Genomic DNA, 24,339 nt, shown 5'->3' on the forward strand with positions numbered 1-24,339 from the left:
GGGATAAGAAGGATCAATTTACTTAAAAACCAAGTAAAGTTATGATAGACTTCAACAACAACAACAAAAGAATAGGACAGAAAAAGGATTTTTAGCTTTTTCTGTGGAAAAGGTAGTCATCCTAAAAGCTTTCATTTTACACAGAACAAGCTGGTGATGGCAACTTTACAACCAGTAAGCCACTTCAGTTTTCTTTTAGGTGTTCTTCTAGCCCTGTAATATCCAACTCAATTTTATACGTGAAAGTGTCGTAGTTACTTCCCACATCTAAATTTAAATAAATTATAAAAGCCAGGCATTACAATTCTCTAGATAGCTACTTGCATTTCTAAATTGAGTCTGAGATGGGTTTGGTTTCTCAGATTGTCTTCAACTGGCAACAAGCACCAAAGATGTATCTCTTTGTAAGAGACATCCCGTATTTCATAAGAAAGTGTACTGCATTACATTTAGAAAAACAGCTCTAAAAGATCATTATTAGCATAATTTAACTGCAACAAAACCATCAGAGCACTTAAGGCTTCCCATAAATGAGCACCGTTTTATTTACCCCATTCTGAATATAAGGATGAATTACTTCAGCCTGCATTATTAATATTACAATCATGAAGGAACACTGTGGACCATACAGTGTAAAGCATAGTAAAAACACATCAGCACTGTTTGGAAAATACATATGTGCACACATGTGTATATGTGAATTCACAGATATGACACATTAGGTAGAATGCATTACATTTTTGTACATGATTGAGAAAACAATCATTTTGCACATGATTGAGAAAACGAAGCTGAAACAGTGTGTCCAAATAAATTGGAGATTCAATGGCTCCAGTGAAGGAAACAAGTCAATGGTGGACCGCATCCACATTTCCAGGCACAGAACAAAGCCACCTTCTTAATTTTAACTGTCATCTCACCTGCAGCCCTGTGAAAAGAGTAGAGGCTGGCACATACCTGGCACCTGTTTCAAACCTTGACATAGACATCTCAGAAATAACCCAAGGCAATTTGTATAGTGAGGAAGTTAGCATCCCCCTGCACCTCCCTTTTGGTCATGTTTGTCAGGTGAGGATTTTAACCTTCAGCTCCAAAAAGGCTAATCTGGCACACTGCATTGAGCATTAGACTGCAAGAGTTGTCTTCATTCCTGTTAAAACTGAAAAAGAAGACCTACAGCAAAACAACGAAACCCCAAGCCTCAACATCTCTCCCGAAGTTCAAAAGCATGAAAAAGTGTTCAGCATCACTCTGTCTCTTATAGTGGACTGGTTATTATGGGAAAGCTGAAACCTGTAGAGCTAAGCACATGGTATGCTTAGTAGCCCAGAATCTAAGGATTCTTCCAAACATTAATATCCCAGAGTGTAATATAAAGGTCAATAATGCATTAGGTGCCAAATGCCTAAAAAAATGCCTTGAGGCAAAACAAGAATACGCTTGCCACAAAACATGGGTGTCCACATTAGCACAATACAGGATCAGGCTTTTGTTTGCTCCCCATCTACAGCTCAACAGATCTTGTGTTAAATATTTCACTCACAGAACATTAAATTTTTTCAAATTGCAAGAAGGTAGGTGATGGGGATTTGAATCTACATGAAAAAACATCATTTGAACATAGGTTTCTCACATCACAAATGAGTGCTTTTACTCAAAGCCCTGTAAGGCTGCTGCTTTAGCCATTTCAGAATAAACCACTGCTATTGCTGCCACCTTGCCTGCAGTGCCCTGCATGGGAAGCATTTCAGCTTGACCTGCTGAAACTTCCTTGGTTAGGTTAGGCATCTCAGGAACTCTTTACAAGAGAGTGGTTTTGGATTTGGGCATCTACTCTCTGGTGAAATTCACTACAGGCACTTCAAATCTCATTGAAATTCGTCTTATAGCACAGCTGAATTCTGAAGCAAAGATGTAAGTTTAAAAAAAAAAAATCAGTAACAGGTTTTTATTCTTCCCTTATCATAAAGCTTATTGATTATTCTATCATCAGTGCTTGTCCTGCTTAAGGAGACAGGAACTTCTCCCTTAACCAGGCCAAGGAGACCATAAAAATGACTTGGAAAGCTGAAGCTAACCTGTGACCCGGCAGAATGCAGGACACGGGCAGTGCTCCCCTATGTTCCCACAGGAAATCTGTACCATGCTTTCTAAGACACAGAGTCAAGCTTGACTTCCATGCAAAATATAACTCAAAATGCAGCTAGAGGAGGCATACAGTGTCAGCCTTCTGAGTGCTAACTCCATGATGAAAAGACTTGTGCAGAACCAGAGAGACCAAAGTTCAGTGTCCTCCTCCAAACTTTATGGGAAGCAACCTTCAGACGGAAAACAGAAGAACACTTCCCTGTTTCTCTGTAACTTCTCCTGGTTATTGGATAACAAAGTCCTTACCTTTTTCTGAGCCAATAAATATCAAAATAAAAAAAAACAAAAAAAAAAAAAAAAGGGGTAACTAAGTGCAACTAGTAGAACTATGTCAGAAAGGCTGGAGAATACAGAGCTTCATGACTCCACATTACTAATAACAAGAGCTCCTGGAAGAAAGAGATGAGCGAACATGTTTTGACTAGATCAGGTGCAGAAGGGAACTGAAACCAATCTCTTCTTTCTGCCATGGCTGCTTTATTTCAAGAAAAAAGAGGTAAGAGATTAAAACCTGTTTGCCTGTGCATGGGAGTGTATAGGCAAGTGTAATATGCCTTCCAATAGCCATGTTTTAAAAGAAAATGACAAGCCATTCTCAGTTCTTCCCCCCAAAAAATCACTTATTCTCATAAGTGAGGTTCATTGTGGGGAGTTCAAGCTGACACTGTCCTGCAAAATGACAAGCGAAACTATAGCCAAGTTTTGCCCATGTGTCTTATCTGCCTCAGACAACAGGTATAAGCATTTCTTTGCCTCAGAGATGTTCCCTCAGGCAGTGGTATTTTGGATTGCATTCACTCCTAACTCTCCCTGGGCAATGGATACAGGGCTTAAATGTCTACCTCAGGACTCTGGGTTCCTCTGAAAAGGCAAGTACTTCCAGGTCTGATGCACCGCCCAAGCTCTTAACTGGATCCAACCCTGTAATTTTTTCCATAATAGGATGACCCAGCAGGATTATTTACGGCATAGCATGAAAGCAAATGCCAAAGTGAAAATGCAGCAGTACGAAGTTGCTGTATTGATTGTATAAATTGCCTCATTCAACAGCTTCAGGCTGACTATGAATATTTCAGTGTTGTACATCTCTCCAGTTTCACATCTAATGTGTTTCTTGAGTAAACAAGTGATGCTTGGAAAAGCCTTCCTCCCTTATAAACCAAATAAGACATGGGTTCCCAAAGAAAGCTCAGCAGCAATCAGAGATTTTAAAATGAACTGAGGTATAATGGAAGACTCTTAAAAAAAAACACCCTCAAAATAATTCTGTAATGGGTTTATTACACTGAATTTAAAGCTTGATGGGTTTATTACATTGAATTTAAAGGAGGTGGGTTTTTTCTTAACTATAATGCCACCAGTAAATGGAAAAAAAAAACAAAAAAAGTTACTGAAACTCCTGTGAAACTGAAAGAAAATGAAGCTTCCAAATGGCAGTGTTCAGACAGCACCAGGATTTTGTTGTTTTACTACTCTGCCCAAACGATCAACAACAGGTTCCAGAAAAGCTGTGGCAAAGTGATGCTGGATGTTTCAGCATGTTTCTCTATCACTTTTAATGTTGTCCAATGGCGTCACATAGTTTTGAAAGCTAATTACTAGCAAGGACCTCTTTCACAGATTGTGACTGGGGTAACAAGCAGGTGCCCACCCTAACAGCTCACTGGAGGAACAAAGTCTTGGGCAAGATGTGTATAACATGCTATCCATGTGTGTGCCTATCAGCCGTGACAGCATCTCTGCCATACAAATAGACTTCTCAGAACTTTAACACAACTTTTCGCATATTCAGATCAGCCGAGGATATGCAATGTGCAGAACTACTGGACAGTGTGACCGTAAGACAAAGTGCAACCTGGAGAAACTTACCAGGAACAAAACATTTTTAACAAACCTCCGTTTCAGGCTTGTTTTGTGAGAAACGATGAGAGCACAGATTATACATCCCAATATTCAGAAACCATTTCTGGAAATGTTTAACTGAAAAATTTCTATCTACCTCTGTCCACAGAACGGGCCTGACAATACTTAAAGAAAATCTTAAACCTTGTAGTCAAAAGCACACTATATAACCACCAGCTATTATCATGGGCGTGTCTGAAGCTGGTTTTACACTGTATGAACAGCAGATTACACACTGTCAAAAAAAAAACCAACCCAAAACTTCCCGAAGACAACATTCAACCCGGTCAGGAAAAGAGACAAGCTAGCTTCCTGCCACCTACAGGTGGAACACTAAAATCCTCATGGTCTATCAGCTACCTACAGCTCAGGCTCCAGGGTTTGGGAAACAAATTGCCCCAGAACTGACATAAACCAGCACTGGGATTCCAAACTTCGTGAAACTGATGGGATATTTTCTGGTTTTATTTTAAAAGTTTTGGGGTTTATAATCAGTCCACTTAACAAGGCTTTGTTTGGTTGTTTTTTTATGAAGAATACCTGAAAGATCTCTTTTGGGTTTTTTCCCCCTAGTCCCATGCCATGCTTCTGCTAATAACCACCGATTAACAGCTTGCTAATTAACCCTGAGAAGATAGCTATCAGTTTGGCAGCACTGCATGTCATCCAAAAAGTAGGGAGAATTTATTTAGGTTCAGACAATTAGCAAGGGGCTGGCAGTGCTACCAACTGCCTAAAAGCTGTGTTCCACAATGGCTGAGATAAATAATTTAATCAATTAAAACACCTGATTTGATAACTGTAAGTATATTTAAAGCTAGCAAACAAGCTTGAACAGAAAACTTGTGGGAGGAGAGAGAGAGAATTTTCTGGGAAGTTTCTGAGTGGTGTGTTTGGGCTTTTTTAAGCTGCTGGAGTTTGTTCAGTTCTATTCTGCCATTAACTAGACCTACAAATTTAGACTTGGCTTAGGGTAAGATATAAAATGACTTTCCTTCCAAAATGGTTAATTTTTCTAAAAGGCAAAGAGGTTGTTATTGCTAATGCTATAATTGCAATAGTAACAATTGGTGGGCAGCAGCTTTTCTCTTTTTTTACATTCAGCTGTCCCTGTCATGTTGGGCAGAACCTTATCTATGGGCTGGCTTTCCTTGGAGTTCCTGCACTTATTCTTCTGATTGTTGGCTATGCGCTGAATAACCAGACTTGGAGGCTGGTTACAGGCAAAAGGTCTCTTGAGGGACAGACTAGACCAAACCAATCACTGCAATGCAAACTGGTCTGCTTTGTCTTATGCAGCATCACTGGGAGAGCACTGGTTGCTCCAGTAACCTGGCTGGCAGTCACCCTGATAAATGGTTCTTATTATGTGTGTGCTGTGAGTGAGTATGTCCCTGTGCATTATTATGAAGCTAATCCTAATATTACTGCCAGTGAACGTAGAAGGATACTGGCTGCATTTCCATGCAGTCAGTTAGTTTCTCCAGAGCTGACCCGGGCAAGAGATGAAGTTATTCTCCTACTCCGATACCAGTCACAGGTGAGTGATTCATGTTGCTTCTGTTGTTTGTATCTCTCATGATGAGAACTAGAGTTAATCCAGCAGACAAAGTGTTAGAATAAAACAGGATCAGTATCCTCTGGAGTGCCAAATCTGTGTTTCAAAGCCTGCTTTGTTCCTGTAAGTGGAACTGAACTTTAGGCGTCTAAATTACTATGTTTGTTTGTCCTGGTTGTTATCTGCTACTGCAGAATATTTTTTTTTTTCATAGTATCTTGAAAAGTATGATTAAGTAAGACAAATACAAGTTCAAAAGCCAGGGAGGGTATGAAGTTTTTTATTCAAGGGTAAGAAACACATGATTAAGGTGCCTGCAAGAGCTCCACATAAACCAAACTTACCAGGCTTCTGTGTTGTTAACCTTATTCAGAAAAAACAAGTAAAGATCATCTTATGGATTTTCTGATTCTCAGAATTTACCACTGAGTATTTTCAGCTGTAACAGATTCCTTCTTCTTCTTTGTAAGGTGGCTGGCTGGCTTCTGATTGCTGTGGTAGTCATCACTGTCTTCCTGTCTTACTGCCTGGCAAGCTGCTTCTCCCCACTCAGCTTTCTACATTTCAGATACTGGAGCAGCTATGTCCACAATGAGCAGGAGCTCTTTGACGAAGCAACAGACCAGCACTCCAGGCTCTATGCCATGAAGCATGTAAGGAAGTTCTTTGGCTTTGCCCCAGGGAGTGAAAATGTAAAGGAAATCCGTATCCCATCTCTCAAGGAGTGGCAAGCCATTTCTGGACTAGCTTTTCTGAAACGAGTGGATGCAGAGCACTATGACTACAGTCTCCTCCACGACTGGGCACTCAAGGGGTCTGCAAATGGGAAATACTTGAAGACTGATGAAGACCCTGTGATCAGAACACAGGTCTGAGGGCCACACCTCCATGAACACCTTGCAGATAAGCAGGACATCAGCCAGATCTGATACTTTCCAACGCCTTATTGCATTGCTATGTACAGTATGTGATCAAGTACATCTTGTTAATTTAGTCCTTTAGCACACACTTACAAATACCTTTCCTGATGGTGCCTAACTCCTGTGGGTCTGTTTGTCTAGATTAGGGTGGGCTGTTTAAAGCTGCAGCTCCCTGCCTTCTAATATTTGCGCTAAAAGGATGTGTATGTACTAGGAGAGAAAGTCATTCCTAAATGCTTCTTCTTTCCTATGATTAAAAAAATATATAAATTTTAAAAATTAATGGCTAGGCCCTGATTGAATCCTAGGAGTCAGTCCATTCTGTACAGAACAAAAGCAGTTATTCAGCGTTGTCTTAGTGCCCCCTAGCAGAAATGCCTTATTTTTTCTCTTCTGCATTTTTCTTGTATTGTGTGAATATACTGAGCTAACCAGAAGCAAAGCTTGTGCCTACAGCAGCACAGAAGCAGGGGAAGCTTCTGCAATGAAGACTAAGCCTAGATACAGTGTTAAGCGAACTCCCAGTTCTGGTCAGGAGATAAAATGCCCACTAAGAAGCGCAGTGTGACATATATCAGCTGTATGAACGCTTACATGTGGAAAATACAAGTTCAAATGTATTTCAGCTGAAAGCAGTGATAAGGTCAGCCTCCTAATCCTTCTAGATAGACTTGAAAACCTCTTTGGTACTTGTATACTTGCCTACTATACTAATAGCAAATCTGGATGGGATACAAATCTCGCTCTCTGTGCAAGGTTTGCTTTGCCTGTGAAAAACTTGCAATGTAGTCACGCTACTGTGATTAAAACCTACTGAATTTAGCGAGAAGGTTTCATGATGTTCTGTTAATTCGGTATGGTATGATGTCATATTACTGCCTCTCATCTTCTTTCTAACTCCCTGTGCAGCTGTTTTGAACTCTAAAGGTGGAGGGGGGAAGGTGGAATCCATACATGGAGTTTTTCCTAATGCTTCCTGTGTTGCCTTGCCATGTGCACGTGTGTGCTACAAAGCCATATGCTAGACTGTATGATGCTATCTGCTGTTAATAAATGACTCAAGTACTCAAGTGCAAAAATAGAATTATTTACTACATCTTAGTAAAAAATGAAGAAGCCAAAGTATGTTAAATTGTAGATCTTGGTAAATGTGTTTAGTCATGAAGAATTAAACTTCTAAACAAAAACAAACACTAGCAATTGCAAATGATGTATGTACTGAATAATGAGAATGATGCATATTTTACATCACTAAAATTGTTACAAATTCCCACATATGTATTTCACGTGAATCCTAAACTTTCATATATGTGGTGGGTTGATCCTTGCAGCAGAGCAGTTTATATGAACTCCATAGGAAGCAAAGTACCTTGGTTAGTAGACACAATCTCTAAGTTTTAAAATCCTTTGTGATTTTTTTTATTCAAAACAGAAGACTGTGTATCTGGAAGACACGCAACTGATTTGTGTATCTGAACATTTGGCAAAAAAAAAAACTATGCTGATGTCCAGATGCAAATGACAAATGACTGTCTTTATACGGGTTCGGGTTCTTTTCACTTCTTCCCTTATTTTCCAGGTGCAACATACCTGGATTTTTTTAAATTGAAATTACCCCTATAAAATGGTGCAATATTTTGCAGCTAAGAGTGAGCTGTCAAATTGTTTTAACTACTTTCTAAACAAATTAACTTTCAAATTCAACTTCATATTTTCCAATTTTGTCCCAATTACTATTTTCCCTGTGGCTTTTGTTGCTTTGTTTGGTTTTTTGTTGTTTTTTTTTTGTGTTTGTTTGATTTCACTTAAAATGCTGACTGGAAGTACTGGCTGTTACCTATCATTTTGAAATCAACCTGCCAGCATACAAATAGCCTATCACCCTGTTAGCATATATTCATCTACTAAATAAAGCTGAGTATTGTAGGTGATTTGTTGTATTTCCCTTCACTCCCCTGCTCCCTGAAACATGCCATGGATTGAAAGTGATGGCACTGCTTTCAAAGGAATTTGTGATTACAGAAAAATCAATGAGTTGGTACTGAACAGTCTAACTGTGCCTGCTAAAACCTGAGTCATCTTACCCAAAATCAATTCAGAATTGCGGTCTGCTCACTTGAAGTGAAAATGATTCTCTTTATGTCCATGGTAAAAGTTTTCTGGAAACTCTGGCCTTGCAAAATGCACCTGAGGGAAAAGTGCTGGCCATATGCCCAGGGAACTGATGTACCTTAGAATTACTCTGTGTACCAAGCACCCATCAGCATCTGCTGTTGCTTAACCCTCACAAGAGTCTTAAATTCATCCTTGTGGGTAATCTCCAAGTATGGGGGCTCCCACTATTGCTAGCCTTGATGACTTGGGTTCTGCTCAACCACCAACGCTGCTTATGCAGCAGAGACTTCAGAAATCACTGGGAACATTTCCTGGGAATATTTCCTGATTAAAAGCAGGTGTTTTTAACTCCAAGCTGTACCCTCAACTGTTTTTTTTCCCAGCTATGTTGACTTCAAATTTCAGGCTAAAACCACGTTCAGCTGCCTCCATGGCACGCTTATGCTATTTCTAGCGCAACGCTTTTGAATCCCCTTCAGGCTGCTAACCCCTATTAATTTTCTGTGAAACAATGGCAAAGAGCGAAGACCGGCCCGCCAGCAACGCACTTTTTACAGCAGCGCTGAAGCCTGTCTCTTCAGGCGGGAGCCCGCCCACCTCACCTACTGGAACCCCCGCTATTTCCACCAGGCGGCGGAAGCCCAGGGCACCCGTGGCGCAGGCGATGGAGGCAGGATGTTTGGGACACGCCACGTGCAAGCGGGTGAACACATCGAGCCCGCTCTGCCCACAGCTGAACCCAAGCAGCACGTACTGGAATCCGCTGACCAGAGAGAGGTCAACCTAAAAGCGGTAAAGACAACTGCCTAGACCCTCACGACAACCCTTCTCCTTTCACCTCACGCAAACACAACTCAACCTCCTTCCTTCCTTCCTTTCAGCCCAAAGCCATCCACCACCGATCGAGCGGGACGGCGCGGCCAGACATGTCCAGCCGATGGCGGAGAGAAGTGCGCATGCGCGGCACCGGGGGGGGGGCGGGTGTCGTTTCGCGGTGCGGACGGCCTATGGCCGGCGGCGGCAGGCGACGATGACCGACTACAGCGAGGAGCAGCGTAACGAGTTGGAGGCTTTGGAGTCCATCTATCCGGACTCGTTCACGGGTGAGCTGCGGCGGGGCCCGCGCCACGCGGAGCCCGCATGAGGAAGAAGTGGGAGGCCCCGCCGGGCGACAGCCGCTCCGTGCCTGCCTGGGCTACCCCCCTTGGGTGTCCACCGGCTTTTAGCTGCACGGGTCGAGTGGTTTGTGTTTTGGTTTTGCTTGCTTTCCGCTTCCTGTGCCGGTCTGAGCGGCTGCTGTGTGCGGTGCCCGAGGTGTGGCAGCCCGGCATTGGCACCCGTTCCGGTGTGCCGGCGCCGCTGCGGCTGGGGGAAGGATGCTCTTCGGACAAGCCTTTCAAAAGATGCGGCCCTAAGTGGGATTTGTGCTTGTGTGTCGTCCAGTTTCCCTCTCTGGTAGCAGCTTCTCACAGCCGTGACGCACCCGGTGTTTTGGGGTGCTTGGGGATGGTTTTCTCTTTTAAGTGCATTGCCAGTATCTGGCTTGTTCTGTTGCACATCTATGGTAGGACAAAGTCGAGCTCTAATTCCTAGGTGCAGTATGCTTTATTGCTAAAACTTCAAACTGATGGATATGTTTGGTCATTAGGTTTTCAGAGCTTCCTAGTCACTGTCACACAATTAGGAGTATCCACCATGCAAACTAATTCAAAGTGATTTGGGGTGCTCAACATGCAAGAATCTTAACAGTGACAAAATCTGTGTGTTTTTTGTTTCCTTCCTGTACTGTATCCACTGTGCATGAAGTCCCACAGTGTCTTGGTTAGCAATAACTTCATCACACAGATATTTGTCTATTGCTTTAATCTGAAAATCTTTTAGGTTCTTCAGTTTTATCTCAAAGGTATATGATTTGATCTTTGGTAGCTGGGGATGCTGCATCACTGATACTGATGTGGAAATAATATACTTTCATGTAGCCTCTGATGCTTACTCTATGTTACTATTTGTTCACATAATATTCTTATGTCTAAAAGAAGAGGGAGAAAAAATGTGGGACTAGTAGCAGTATATTAGCAATTAGGCAAAACTCAGTTAATACTGAGAGAGCATGTATACTTGAGTGGACGTATGTTGTAACAGTGATACAGAGCAGTCCTTATTTGAGGATGTGATCGGCAACCCACCATTGTGCAGTGAGGTTTCTGGTCTGAAACTTTAGATCACAAGACTTGCACTTTGAGTGTCTCTATAGAGCTGCTTGTTATCTGTCTTCTGGCTGCCTCATTCATGCAATTTCATGTAGTACATTCTTGAAAGGAAGCATTATGTATTCACTCTTTGTTTTAAATATAGAAGTAGGTGCAGGCATACTGTCAAAATAGTCCAGGGTTAAGAGTGCAGTGGATCCTCATCACACATATTATTAGCGCAGTAAAGCAAACTGGCTTGGGAGCTTTCTGCAGACATTGAGTGCACTAACATAGGTCTTTTGATGGTAAGTAAGTAGATTTGCACTTCTTGGAAAATTAAACTTCCAAAAGAGAACTTTCCAAACCAGGAACTTTACGGTATCATTATATGGTATCACTCAAAGAACTCTCCAAACTCACACCATGTGAAAGATAACTGTTAATTAGAAAGTATTTATTAATAGAGTAAAAAGGCTGTTAACACTTTATCAGGAGCTTCCTTGCTTCATTAGTCCTTCAGAAGTTCAGGTTTAATGATGTGAAGAAGTAGTTGTCTGATTCAAGCAATCTGTCTTTTTTTTTTTTTTTCTTCAAACAGTATTGTCAGAAAATCCAACAACTTTCACGATCACTGTGACATCTGAAGCAGGAGAAAATGGTGAAAGTAAGTTGACCATGTCTTAAATGTCTATAGGAGGGTTTCTGTGTAAGCCTAGTTCTATTGCCAGCAATAGGTATACCTCTGCAAGCACTCAGAAAATGTAGTTCAAGGATTCCAGCAGTCTGTGTTTAGTTTACAGGAAGGTTGTGCTCTCTCACTAGGGCTACTTTCTGACATGCTGAATCTCAAATGTTTTGTAAAGCTTTGTAAAGTGTGGGTTGTCATCATCCGCATAGCAGCTTACAGTCATGTTGTGAGGTGATTGTTGGGGTTTTTTCTTAGCAACTGTATGTATATCAGCTACATTGAATAGTTGAGTCTGTGTCCTGTGAATATGAAGCCCTTAAGGAAAAGTTCCAAAGCGAAGACCCAAAGGTCCCAAGTCCTGGTGTATTTGTTGGGTGTCAGTGGTTGTGTGGGCTCGTTGTAAGCAAGCCTTGCTTCAAGTAAGTTTGCAAGGTGCTGGTCTGTATCAGAAGGAAGAAACTGGTGTCATCTCCTTCAGTTTTAAAGGAGCAGGTTGTGCTCAGAGCAGGTGTCTGTGTTGAAGGGACTGCTGGCTCTCAGAATTGTGAGTCTAAAAGTAAAGGAAGAATACTCCATGATAGTCTGTCAGGATGCATGAAAGGACTTGGTTCTGTTTTGCCTTGTTTCCATGTTATCCTGGCTCTGGGAGTCTTCAGATTGAATGTGTTCTATTTAGGCAGTTCTCTGCTTAATAACTTATGCTGGACGTTGTCCTTGTCATATAGTTTATGTGGAGCCCTGGTTCTCAACACAGAGGTTGATAGTCCAGTCAGGTACACAGAATTTAAAGAATTAATATGTTGAGATTCTCTCTAGATCTCTTATTAGGACTCTTCCTTGTTTTCTCCAGCTTTAAGTGGAATATGAGGGGAGAAAGAAGATTACTGCTTTAGTACTTACCATACCACTGAAGGTTTTCCAGTCTTCAGAAAGACTTTTCAGACATTAATAGCCTGCAATAGCTTTATAAGGGTAAACTTTGTCTTAATTTCTCAGAACTCTTGCATTATGTTTGAATCTGTTCATGTAGCTTTAACATATCTGTAAGAGGATTGTTCCTTTAAGACAGGGGTATTTTATGTTTAAAAACATTTAAGCTGCTAATGCAGTAGCAAAATACACAAAGTTATATAGAGTTATCACCTTAAGAATGTGTTTTTTTTTATTTTGTAGCTGTCCAAACAACCCTTAAATTTACCTATAGAGAGAAATACCCTGATGAAACTCCACTTTATGAAATAGTCTCACAGGAGAATCTTGATGATAATGATGTCACGGACATAATAAAACTACTACAGCAACAGGTAAGGAAAATGGAATATCTCAATCCAGCTTGGCATCATTGAAAACTTTGGCCTGAATTTCTCTACAAATTAGTTGTTTCCTGAGGTATGTGCTATTGATTTGAAACCTGTTCCTTCCTGTAGGGACTAACTTTGAGTTTGGTAAATGACATTATTGAGGTAAATTATTTTAACAGGCTAATATATAGGGCTAATTCAGTGTCTACAGGTGTGATAATGAAATGAAAATTCTCTAAGGTTTTCCTTCTTCTGCAGTTCTAGCTTAAGGTGAATTTGTTTAACTGTGTATATATATATTTGTATTAACAAGCCAGTATAATTTTACTTGGAAAGATTAAAAAATGCTGAATTGGCTCTTGATTCTTTTCAATAACATAATTACTTGGGGGAACTCTTCAGCCTTTGGGATCAGTGAGAGTGCATTGTGAAGGAATGAGAAGGAAACACTTACTTGGTTTCAGTAATCCTTGACAAGTCATCCCTGCATTAAAATTTCCATAGTATGTTCAATAAGCATTCTTTCTTTACGGTTTAATTCTTATGACCTTCCTTCCATCAAGTGATGGTTTTGGTTTTGTTTTTTTTTTTTTTTTCATGGGTAACTGTCCCGCTTCAAAGGGTCATATAATGGGATTAAGGAATAAATAAGCCATTGCAGGAGAGGAGAAGTTCTGAGTGACTGTTGTCTCTAGTGATTTTTGATAATCAAATCTTGAAGCCGTATTCTTACAATGGGCTTTGCCTTATTAGTGGAAAGGTGTTCCAGATGTCTGTAATATGTTTTCAACATATTATAGACAGGTGTTGTTCATTGGTGTTTTACTTCACACCCATTTCAGGGGTAACTTTAACTGGAGTAACTGACCAATTGATTTGAGTTTTACAGCAGGCTTTGAAGGCTGGTGCTGAGTGTCTCAGCTGTGTTATCTGCATTTGCACATCATACTGCTTCCTAAACATGTGTTCAACTGCTGAAGGTTTGAGGTTCTCCTATTTGAAGTTGCCTTCTTTGTGTTGTAGGTAGAAGAAAATTTAGGAATGGTAATGATCTTCACTCTAGTCTCAGCAGTACAGGAGAAATTAAATGAAATAGTGGATCAAATAAAAACACGAAGAGAAGAGGAAAAGAAACAGAAAGAAAGAGAAGCAGAAGAAGAAGAGAAAGTATGTAAAATAATGTTTTCAACTAAAAATTTCCTGCTTTTTTTGAATGTGGGTTTTGATGCAGGAGCAGTTTTCAGTTGCAGTGGGAGGGGAACATCAAAGTTGATATAGTTAAAACTTAAGGACTGAAAGATTCTTTAGTCCACTTAAGTTATTCCTTCTCCCCCATTTTCTAAAGCAGTCTTCTTGGAGATGTACTGAATGTCCACAATTCCTTCTAGCATTACTCTGTAAGGCAGGGGCAGGGATTTTTTGCAAATGAAATCAAAGTTGCTGTTGCCAGTTTTTTGAAGAGGCACAAGGGGATGTGGAGCAATAAAAGCCGGAATATGGCATGCTGCACACAGGCAGCAGGGTCTGAGGAAGTCTCTCTTTCTTGGTAGACTGAGTGGGCAAGGTGGAAGTGGGACCCGTTTGTCTTCCTTACACATGTCTTTTCTACCAGCCACTGTGGAATAATTTTTCCATTCATGGAATGTGCTGTAGTAAGACCAGCTACTGAGTCTTCACTTTCTTCCTCAGAAATAGGTAGAGGGTGGTGGGACTTGGAAAGTTCAGTATTTCTGAAAATGGCAGAAAAATAGCTGGAAAACAAAAATACTCCTTTCTGTCTCAGCAACACAGAAGGGGTAATGTACTTTAATGGAAAGTATTTCGGTGTAAATTGCAGTGAAGAGCTGGTAAGAAATGCTGCTTATGGGTAATCTGTATTAGTAGTATGTTGCTAACTGTGGCACTGTAGGTCCGAAAGTAGTACTTGGGTTTTTTCTGTGAGAATTTCTACCTCAGTACAGCTCTCTGAAGGGAGAGTCCTATGACAAAAACCAACAAGAATGTGTTCTTTGTGTATTCTCAGGGTTAGGATTAATTTCTCAGAATACTTCACAGCAAGCAGTGCTTCTGGAGTGTTGTAATTTAAATAATTAAGAGAATGCTCATCTTCATTCACAGCTTTGCAAATTATGTTTGCAGCCTTGTTTTCTGTTTGGTTTATTTTTCAGCAACGTTTTCATGGCACTCCTGTTACCATTGAGAATTTCCTAAACTGGAAAGCAAAGTTTGATGCAGAACTCCTAGAAATAAAAAGGAAAAAAATGAAAGAAGAGGAGCAAGCAGGCAAAAATAAATTAAGCGGTATGATTTTAACTCTTCCTGAAACTGAACTGTCCAGGTAGGACAGAGCCTTGGGTGACATGGTTTAGTGGGAGGTGTCCCTGCCCATGGCAGGTGTGTTGGAACTAGATGATCTTAAGGTCCTTTCCAACCCTAACTATTCTGTGATTCTATGAACTTTTTGTAGTGTTACTGGACTAGAGTGACAAGCCTAGAAGTAACTTTTACATAGAAAGATGGTGGTAGTAAATAAACTCTTAATGTAATATTTTATTCTTGTCCCAGATGTCACATGAAGCCTTTCTGAGAGCTGGGTTTGGGCAAAATAAAAAGTTAATAGATTGAGAATTTCTGCTGGACTCATTACGGTTCCCAAAGCGTGTTTAAGCTGCTTTGGTTCTGTTCCAAACAGAACATACCACTTAGAGCTGCTACTGACAAACGTTGTTCTGGCAGAAATATCTGTTTTTTTTTAAGGAACAGGAAGAATCTGCATCAGTTTAGTGACTTGGCCTTTATTGCACTGAATTGTACAGTGACTGCAGAACTGCAGGTGAATCTAATAGTTAGGGATGCTGTTGCTGGACTGAAGCAACACAGAAGCTTGCTGCTGCATGTGATAAGCTTACGATGGCTCTGATATTTGGAGAATAATATAGCAGTGGTTTCAGGCTTTGTGTTTTGGCTATCACAGTTTGTCCAGCAGAAAGCAAACTCTCTAGCTAGCGGGGAAAATGTGGAGGAAATTATTAGGTAAGAATTAAATCTTGGGCATCCTCCTCCACACTCTCCACAGCTTAGCTTTGGACTAGTTCTCCTGTGATGTTGCATTTACTTTTTAACCTGATGTCCTCATGCTCTCTCACTGTTATCTTTTCTCCTTCCTTCTGAAAACTGAATCTTCTGGCTAATTTTGACTGAAATTTGACAGATGGAATTTATTGGTGGCAAGTTTAATGAAAAGCTGTACAGGGCAGGGGACATGCTGGATTCCCCTTTGAAGGGAATGTGTTTGGGAATCTGCAGAGATGAGAGAGTAGAAATTGGGGTTCTTCCAGTTTTCTTGGTCCTAAAAATATTGTTAGTGTGCTGTGCCTGTTTTCCTCTGTACAAGCCTAGTTTATTGAAACTCCCCTTTACAAAACTAAAACAAGGCTTCTTCTTGGACGCCAAGGGCATAACCCCAGTAGAAGTTAAAGATGTCTTAAAAGTTTTACGATGAACACTAGGCAGTCTGGTTAGCAGAAGACTGCATAAGCAACGCAAATATAGGTGGAAGATGAGTGGTTTATGTGGAAAAAGTCCTGAGCTTTTCTTTCCCTACGTCTAATTGGAAATGCTTTGCCTTGTGTGATGTTTCCTTCACACAGATGTGTGTGTAGGAGCTGGTGTCTTGTTTGTAGATCCAAGTTGTTTGTTGAATGGGGAGGATGTATGGACAAAGATGGAGGCAGCGAATTTCCTTTCCAGTTTCCACAGAGTCTTCCTTGTGGAATCAAGATGAGGACTAAAGCAGTAAGGACTGAGTAGAGGCTGTAGGGCAGTACTCTCTCCAATCCCAATTATTAAAGCCTTAGTAACATTAGAGTGACTAAGAAACTGACCCATTTCACATGTAGGAGGAGAAGCCTTTTGGCATGAAAGAATCCTGGATGAATAGTCAAAATATCAGAATGGGGAATTTACAGAAATGAGCAGCTTAAAAAAAAAGAAGAGACTACTTGTATTGGTTAAGTTGAAAAGCCTAAAATATATGTGCTAACTATTGTTGCCTTAGTTGATAGTTATTTCAGAATTTAACTTGCTTATATAGTATTTTGTCTTTTATTTCTAGGTAAACAGCTGTTTGAAATGGATCACAACCTTGACACTTCTGACATCCAGTTTTTGGAGGAAGGTAAATTTCTGTTTGTTTCCACAACTGAAAGACAGGGGCTTAAAAGAGGTCAAAATTCCTAAGCAAAATCTTTATTTCTGACTTAACATCTTACTTCAGTATCACTTTTACTTTGGAGCAACTCATAAGAAGTAGTTTTGCAGATTGAACAGACATGATTTTAACTTCTTTCAAAAACAAACGAACCATTTTCAAGATGCTAAAATGTATTCATTTGTGGTTTTGAGCTTTAGTTGATCTTATTTCTGTTGCTTCTATTCAAGTGTTTATAGACTGGAAGCAAAATCAAAAATAAGCAAAACAAAATAAAATAAACCACAACCAAACTGTGCTTTTTCTCTTTTTCCTAGTAGCCAGTCTTCTTACCCTAATTCTTAAGCACAGATCTTAAAGTTCTGTCTCCTTCTCTCTGAACCTTCACACCAGTAGTAAACATCTTGCTGGTCAGTTTGCTTCTATGCAACCCAGTTCTTCTTCATGCAGATTTGTCTATTATCTTACTGTGAATATCTGCTCTGGTGCCAGCTGAAAATTTATAAGCCTGTGCCAAAAGATGTTAAACTTGGAAAATCTATTGGAGATAAATAAATCTACTTGCAGTCATGTATTTGTTTAATTTTCTGTACTGAATCTTAGTTATCTTAGTTTAAAAGCCTGATTTTTTTATTTTTTTACTTAAGAGAATTCTTTAATGTAGCTGCATTATCTAATGCAGAAGAGAGTCAAGAATTTTCTGTGCAAGTAGCTTCTTTTTTATTAAAATGTTGTTTATGAACATCAGACCAGTGAGTATAAAGTTGAAATGGCAGTAATGGGGGAGTCGAGTTTCTTTTGGTTAGAAAGCATAACTTAACCTTGTCTTCCTTCAAAACGCATAAAGTGAAGAAGGGTTGTTGATGGAACATTTGGCTGTCACAGGGAGGAGCAGACTTTTATTTGGGTTCTTTGTCCAAACGTCTTGAGGTTAATGTGTTAACTTTCAATCCTGTTGCTATCTGTGATTAAAGCTCCTGTCCTTATTGCTGTTTGCATTTTATCATAAATGCAACAATTTACTAACTGCAATTTAATATTATGGTACAATGTAATAAGTAATACTAATTTTCACGTCTTAAATAGGATAATGTCATTATCTTTTAGATGGAAACGGTTATAAAGGCTCTTTCAAATCCAGTGGAAAAAATAGATACTTACCCAGTGGCCAGAAGATGTCGCTGCTGATGCACATAAATAAAACAGTGGTAGTTCCCAATTTTTATCCTTAGGTTAGCATCATCTCTTTCAGAAGGAAATGTGAAAGCATGCAAAGCTTCACCTTGCTTTTAAAATTGAAATCTGAAAGCAAATGTGTGTATGTAGGCATATAAATGGTGTGCACAGTTTGGTTTTTTTATAAACCCTATGTGTTCTTGTGGCTGATAGTTGCACATGTTCCAGCTGTGAGGTCCTGAGCTCCTACTTTGACAATACCTGGGAGAAAGGACCTCTGCTTCTGGGAATTGTAATTGTTAATTTCATTCTTCCAGTGCATTCTGAGGTCCTGTGTGACATTTCTCTTGTCTGGGTTTTGGTATGGGAAAAAAGCTGTGCTTTAGCTGTAAAGAGATAAAATGTGCTGTTTCCTTTTCTATATCCATTTGATATATAAAAGCCCAAGTAAGTTAATAGTTACTGACATTGCAGTCTGAGTATGAAAAAAAAAGTTGTGTATTTTGTTGTTAAGGTGCTGTTTTCCTACTTGCATTAAAATAAATTATTTTTCTGTTCTTTGCAGCTGGAAACAGCGTGGAGGTTGATGAATCTTTATTCCAAGAAATGGATGATCTAGAGTTGGAGGATGAAGAGGATGACCCTGACTACAACCCTGTTAATTTAGATAGTGATTAGACTTTTCTGAACTGGCTCTGTCATCAGTATGGACATACGTAAGGAGAGAGGGGCAGGCAGGAAAACCACAGCATCTGTGGATTTAGTAATGTGGATCGGTTTTCTTTTTGTTTACTTTTTTTTCAAAGAAAAAAAATATTTTAAACCCAGAAGAATGGTCTTCTGATGACTCTCATCGTAAATAAATTTATAGTAATATTTCAAATGAGAACTTTGAGGGACATTGACATTTCTGAAAATGCTATCCTATTTTCCTGTATCTTTTCCTTCCCACTTCTGTACTTATCGTTTGAAGAGATTTGACAACAAGCAAGATAGAAAGATGTTATAGCAAGCACTAAACACACGTGCATCTGAAGGCTGAGCAGCTGTTCTGCTGTCTTCCACCCTGGGATATACATGGACAGCTTTGATGAATAAAAAGGGATTGCATACTATGCAGTTATTTTTTTTTTCTTTTTTTTTTTCTTCTGTGAAATTTTATAGAACTTACTTAAGTTCTGGTGCCCTCACCTATCAGCTGTAGCTAGGCAGCAGTAGTCACCGTTTAATAAGACATAGCCTTTAAAGTTTAATGGAAACTGTTTCCATACTACTAAAGTAAAATCTTTTGCCATAGTTGAGAGTAATAGTTTCAAAATGTTTAAGTTTAAAATGCTAACTTTAAGTCTGTGGGGGGGGAGAAAAACCAGAATGAGATTAAGTCCTCTTATTGAGATTTTTGAACTTGTGCATCAGTGAACTTCATGGTGGGGCGAAATGCCTTAGGAAAGTTGATTTGCTTTTGGTAACAGACTGTGTTAAAATACCCGTTAGTGGAGTGCAGATTATGGTACCAGGATTTATGGGGTGCTTATAGATTTGAATGTAATGGATGTTTTAAAAGCATCTTGTTGTGCTAATCTTTACAGGTTGCCAATGTACAGTGAGGGTACTAAACAATTCAGCAATGTTAACCATCCTACTGAGTTGCTTATGGAGCTACTAGCTTGTTGTTAGACTCCTCCTCCCATCCCACGTCCAAAAAAAACCCCCAAACACTGCGAGAATTGTGTGTTTAAATGCTGTGTTTGAGGCTGCATCAGGTAGAAGGATTACGGCATGGATGAGGGTTTCAGAAGACAGCTTTCCATACAGAGAAGGACCACGCACCTCAATGATTAAACACTGTGCGCTGAATTTAAAATACTGTTTGTAGACTGCCTTAACTATGCCAGCTTCAACCATTGAAGAGGGTTGCACTAAAGTATCACAGTGCTTAGGGGAATAATAAATTTATGAACTTTAATATTTGGGAATTCCATATTCAAAACAAGGAATATTATTCTGGAAATAATGGTGTATAAGATCCTCTGCTCAGATAGCTGGAGAACACCCGTTTCGGATGATCTTCAACATGTTTCAGTAGTCTTTTCTCTTTGTATTCTAGTAGAGAGAAATAAATGTTAATGTACCCTGTAAATACTTTTATAAATTAACCATGTGCCTTTGTTCCTACTGTCCTCTATTTTATCTTTTTAATTTTGGCTATGAAGAACTCTAGACGAGCATCTAGATTTCAGTGATAATGAATGTTTCAAAGCAATAAGCAGGATCTGTGTTCCAGCAGAGTTACCAAATATATTAAAATGTGAGCTAATGTGGTATTAAATCTGACTTTTCCAAAGATACAGTTGGTTTGAAAGCTTCATAGTGACTACATCCAGCTTCCTGTGTAATTGCTAGAATGCTTTAAAATGCTCTTCAGCACTGAAATTAATTTACTTCTGGTATGTCTCAATTCAGCTGCATAAAAAACATTCAGCTCCCAAGGCTGCTTTCCATTTTCAGCTATGTATGTTTAAAACTGGCATTTTTTTATAAAAAGGGTAAACTGATTCTCTTTATATCTGGACTGAATCCAAGAATGCTGTGTAATCTGTGCAAAATGTGATAATCTGAGAATATTTTTTGAGTGGGTCACGGACAAGAATCATCTATTTATGAAAGAAATTTTCTTGTTAATGGTATTTCTAGATTAATGAGATTTTTCTAGTCTGTTTTCACACTAACATATTTATTGAGTTTCATGCAGAGGATGTATAGCTTAAAACTTAAAATTACGTCAAACAAGTTAAAATCTGAAACTACGTTTTCACTGTTACATCTTGTATTTCAAAGCAGAGGAAATAACGGTTGAAGTGACAAAAAAGATAAAAATGGGTAAACTCCATTCCTCCAAGTCTTTGGAAAAAGTTTCAATGACTGAATCTGAGCTTCAGATTTGTTTAGCTTTGTTAGCAATTAACATCTGTGAAATAAAAGTGAATTTAACTGAGAGTAAACTTGGCTGTAGTTGCGTGTTTTCGTTTGCTGTAGTGGACTGAGGGTTTTTGGTGGAAGAAGTTTAGGTGAAATATGTAAAGTTTACTCATGCACTTTGGATTAAAGTCAAATTCGTATTAATAAAATTACATTGATAATCTTTGATTGAATTTTAGTAATTCAAAATCATGATGCTGACAACTTTGCTTCTATCTTGCTTTTAACTCCCTGAGTCCAAAGCCTACGCTAGGGAGACTGTTTTGAGTTGCGACACTGCACTATGAGCAGAGTTTAGTTTTTGATCATGCTGAACTTTTGAATAGTCTGTGCCTAAACTCTACTAAATCCAGAGGATGGTGCCCATCATGTCAAGATGCTGTAGGAATACAATGTCAGGCATGCTGCAAAGCCTAGGATTTTACATCCAAATTAAGATTGCATTATGATCTGCTTTAAAAAAAGAAAACCTAAAGGTTATGTGCCTGATTTTGCTTTTTCCTTCCCTTCAGGTCTCTGGTCCCCTTGTGGGAAGTTATATAAGCCTTATGGGCTAAGTTACGTAAGTTATATAAGCACTGGTTATATAAGCCACATACGACAGGGGGGAAGGAGGGAATGGGGGATTGTAGCTTATTTTCTTGGTATGGGAGATGCATAGTTCCAAAAGGAAAGATGATCTGGCTGTATCGTTGAAGGACATGGAAACATTCTTACAGGCTAATCATATGAGATCACCTTTGCCTAATACAAGCAGCTAACTGTGCATTGCATGAAGTAATTCTGTCAAGGAAAAAAGCAAAATGTATCAGAAGTCTAAAATAGGTGGATTGACAATAAGGAAGAGCTGGTCCCTTAGGATCAGTGAAAGAAGCAAACAAGTTATGTTAACTGGAATGATACTTTACCCAATAAAAAATAAAAATGGGAAAGCCAAGGTTAGATGCCTTTTGTGAAATCAAAATGATTGTTTGAAACGTTTTTAAGTTAGGCATCATATCCTGCTGTGGCTGGTTGTAGGACACTGATTCAATACCAATCAAAAGTATTCAGTCTCACCATGGTTTGATCATGTAGACTACATAGCAGGAAACAGGGACAAGGGTTTAAAACTCACCTTCGCCTTTCAGGAAAGTGCATTCAGTCCCTTTCAGAGCTGGAGAGTGCAGTGAAATCCACTGTCATATAGCCCAAGAGAATAATTAGCATGTGTTAAGACTTTCTGTGAGAAAAACCTAGGGTCACCAGAATACACATTTTTCACTGGAACCTTCAACTAAGAACATTTATAAAGCAATATGAATTAGAATTAAACACTAGAATTACTAGAATATGACTAGCATACTAGAAGTAGATGGATGACTTCAACAATGTTCACATTATAGTCCTTGTAAGTTAATATCATGGTATATATAAAAAAAGTATTTTGATAAATCACATATAAGTTGAATATAAATAGAAAAACAAAAGTGAAATATTTTATCCCTCAAATTTGAATTTACACAGCTGTGACACTGTTCCAAAGGAGAAATGAACACATTTTCAGAATCATGGTAGAACAGTTACGGCTTCTGGCAAACCCAAGTTTATTATTATCACAATAATCACCGGAAGCTTTTATCAGAGTTAATCCACATAAAGAATAAACTGCATCAGCACTCGCTATATAGCAGAATCAGAAGCTTTTCATTCATCAGTTTGTGCTCTGCCTTGTGTAGGGCTGCAGACACTCTTGCACTGTTTTCAGAAAATACAGCTTGCAGCTGAACACGAGCAGCTAGGAGCCCCAGCAATGACAAGTCTGTGATTTACTTCTGATTAGAAGTGTATTGCTCCTTCTCTTGGCCTGCCTGCTAGGAAGTCGATCAAAGTCCATCTTGGAATTTCATTACCACAGTCAGTGTCTTCACCCCTCAGTTAATCAAATATTCAGGATTTTGGGAATAGATCCAAACAGCATCCTGTTGTTTCTCTGACAAAGATTATGAAAAGTTCAGCTTCTGTGAACCCGGTCTGACAAGAGGCAACAGTTAATTTAGTTAGCATCAAGTCTAAATGCAATCTTGCTCAGGGCAAACTTTTGGTAGCAATGGAAGCGAAGTTCTGGGTCTCTTTCAGGTTATTTTGATGTTTCATTACCCTACTGCTTTCTTTCCAGTGGTGCCCAGCTAATGTTTGAAAGCTACCCCACTACCCTGCACCAGCTGCAATGCCCTAAAAGGGCTATTGCTTGTTATACCATGATTACCTTGGGTGTTTGGACCTTTACATGGCATTCCTGGGGTCAAGCTGAAAGAATAGAGACTCCATGAACTGACCTTTATAAATGTGTAATTAGGCCTGTGTTGCTCTGACACTCCCAAAGCACTTGTTAAGCAAATAAAACACAACAACCCACCAACCAACCAAAAAACATAAAAGGAAAAAAAAAACCACAATAAAATTTATTAGGATTTTGGCATAAAGTCATGCTTACACAAAGAACCAAATATCTCAAGTGGTTGGTTTCTGTCCAGTAGGTGCCAGGAACTGCCATCACAACAGACCTTGTAATGGCATCTTCAGCTGGATCAAACAAGATTGTCACTCTCCTGCTCACTTACAGTCTACCTGCTCTGCGGTGATTACATAGGAATCAAACAGCATGCACAAGCCAGTACAAAGAGATTATTTCAAATTTGGCACATTATGGCATTTCATTGAAACACCAGCTAAGTCCCAATGGCAGGCTGTGAAGTGCTGAAATGAAGAGCTGGTGCTGAGCTACAATTCCTGCTTCTTAAGGCTTAAATATCTGGGCACAGTGTGAGATTAGTAAAGAGCACGCTTGGTATGGAATTAGCAGAGCCTTAGCCAGGTACAGACTCAGCCCCAGTCACAGGGGAGGTGAAGGAACAGTACAGAGAAGACTGAAGTCTATCTGCAAGACGTTAAATGATCACATGGCTGCCAAACTTGACATGGCCTAAGAACATATGCACATAGAGCAGGGCTAATATGGCAGCTAATGGTCCCCCAATTCCCAGAAACTATATTCCTAGTCTCAGCTCCTCTAGTGTTCTGAATATTTAATTCTTTCACAGGTTAAAGGCCACTTTTACATATCTACTGAAATTAATCCACTTTCATATTTTAATTTTTTCTTTCATG

The 24,339-nt window shown here is 39.4% G+C and overlaps 2 protein-coding genes across 2 annotated transcripts; both read left to right on the plus strand.

Annotated features, from left to right (window-relative positions):
* The first annotated feature begins 4,952 nt into the window (after positions 1-4,952).
* CALHM4 (calcium homeostasis modulator family member 4) lies at positions 4,953-6,530 on the plus strand. Its single transcript, XM_057413188.1, has 2 exons — positions 4,953-5,590; positions 6,079-6,530. Exons 1-2 carry the CDS (start codon positions 5,036-5,038, stop codon positions 6,481-6,483), a joined length of 960 nt encoding a protein of 319 aa, XP_057269171.1. The 5' UTR covers positions 4,953-5,035; the 3' UTR covers positions 6,484-6,530.
* Positions 6,531-9,606: 3,076 nt separating this feature from the next.
* On the plus strand, positions 9,607-19,554 carry RWDD1 (RWD domain containing 1). Its single transcript, XM_057413192.1, has 7 exons — positions 9,607-9,746; positions 11,434-11,499; positions 12,697-12,827; positions 13,848-13,991; positions 14,993-15,125; positions 16,939-17,001; positions 18,776-19,554. Exons 1-7 carry the CDS (start codon positions 9,674-9,676, stop codon positions 18,886-18,888), a joined length of 723 nt encoding a protein of 240 aa, XP_057269175.1. The 5' UTR covers positions 9,607-9,673; the 3' UTR covers positions 18,889-19,554.
* Positions 19,555-24,339: the final 4,785 nt, after the last annotated feature.

Source organism: Pezoporus wallicus, unplaced genomic scaffold (assembly GCF_028554395.1).
Source record: "Pezoporus wallicus isolate ANWC-B61680 ecotype Strahan unplaced genomic scaffold, APGP_CSIRO_Pwel_v1 contig_7505, whole genome shotgun sequence".
Classification (NCBI taxonomy): Eukaryota; Metazoa; Chordata; class Aves; order Psittaciformes; family Psittacidae; genus Pezoporus; species Pezoporus wallicus.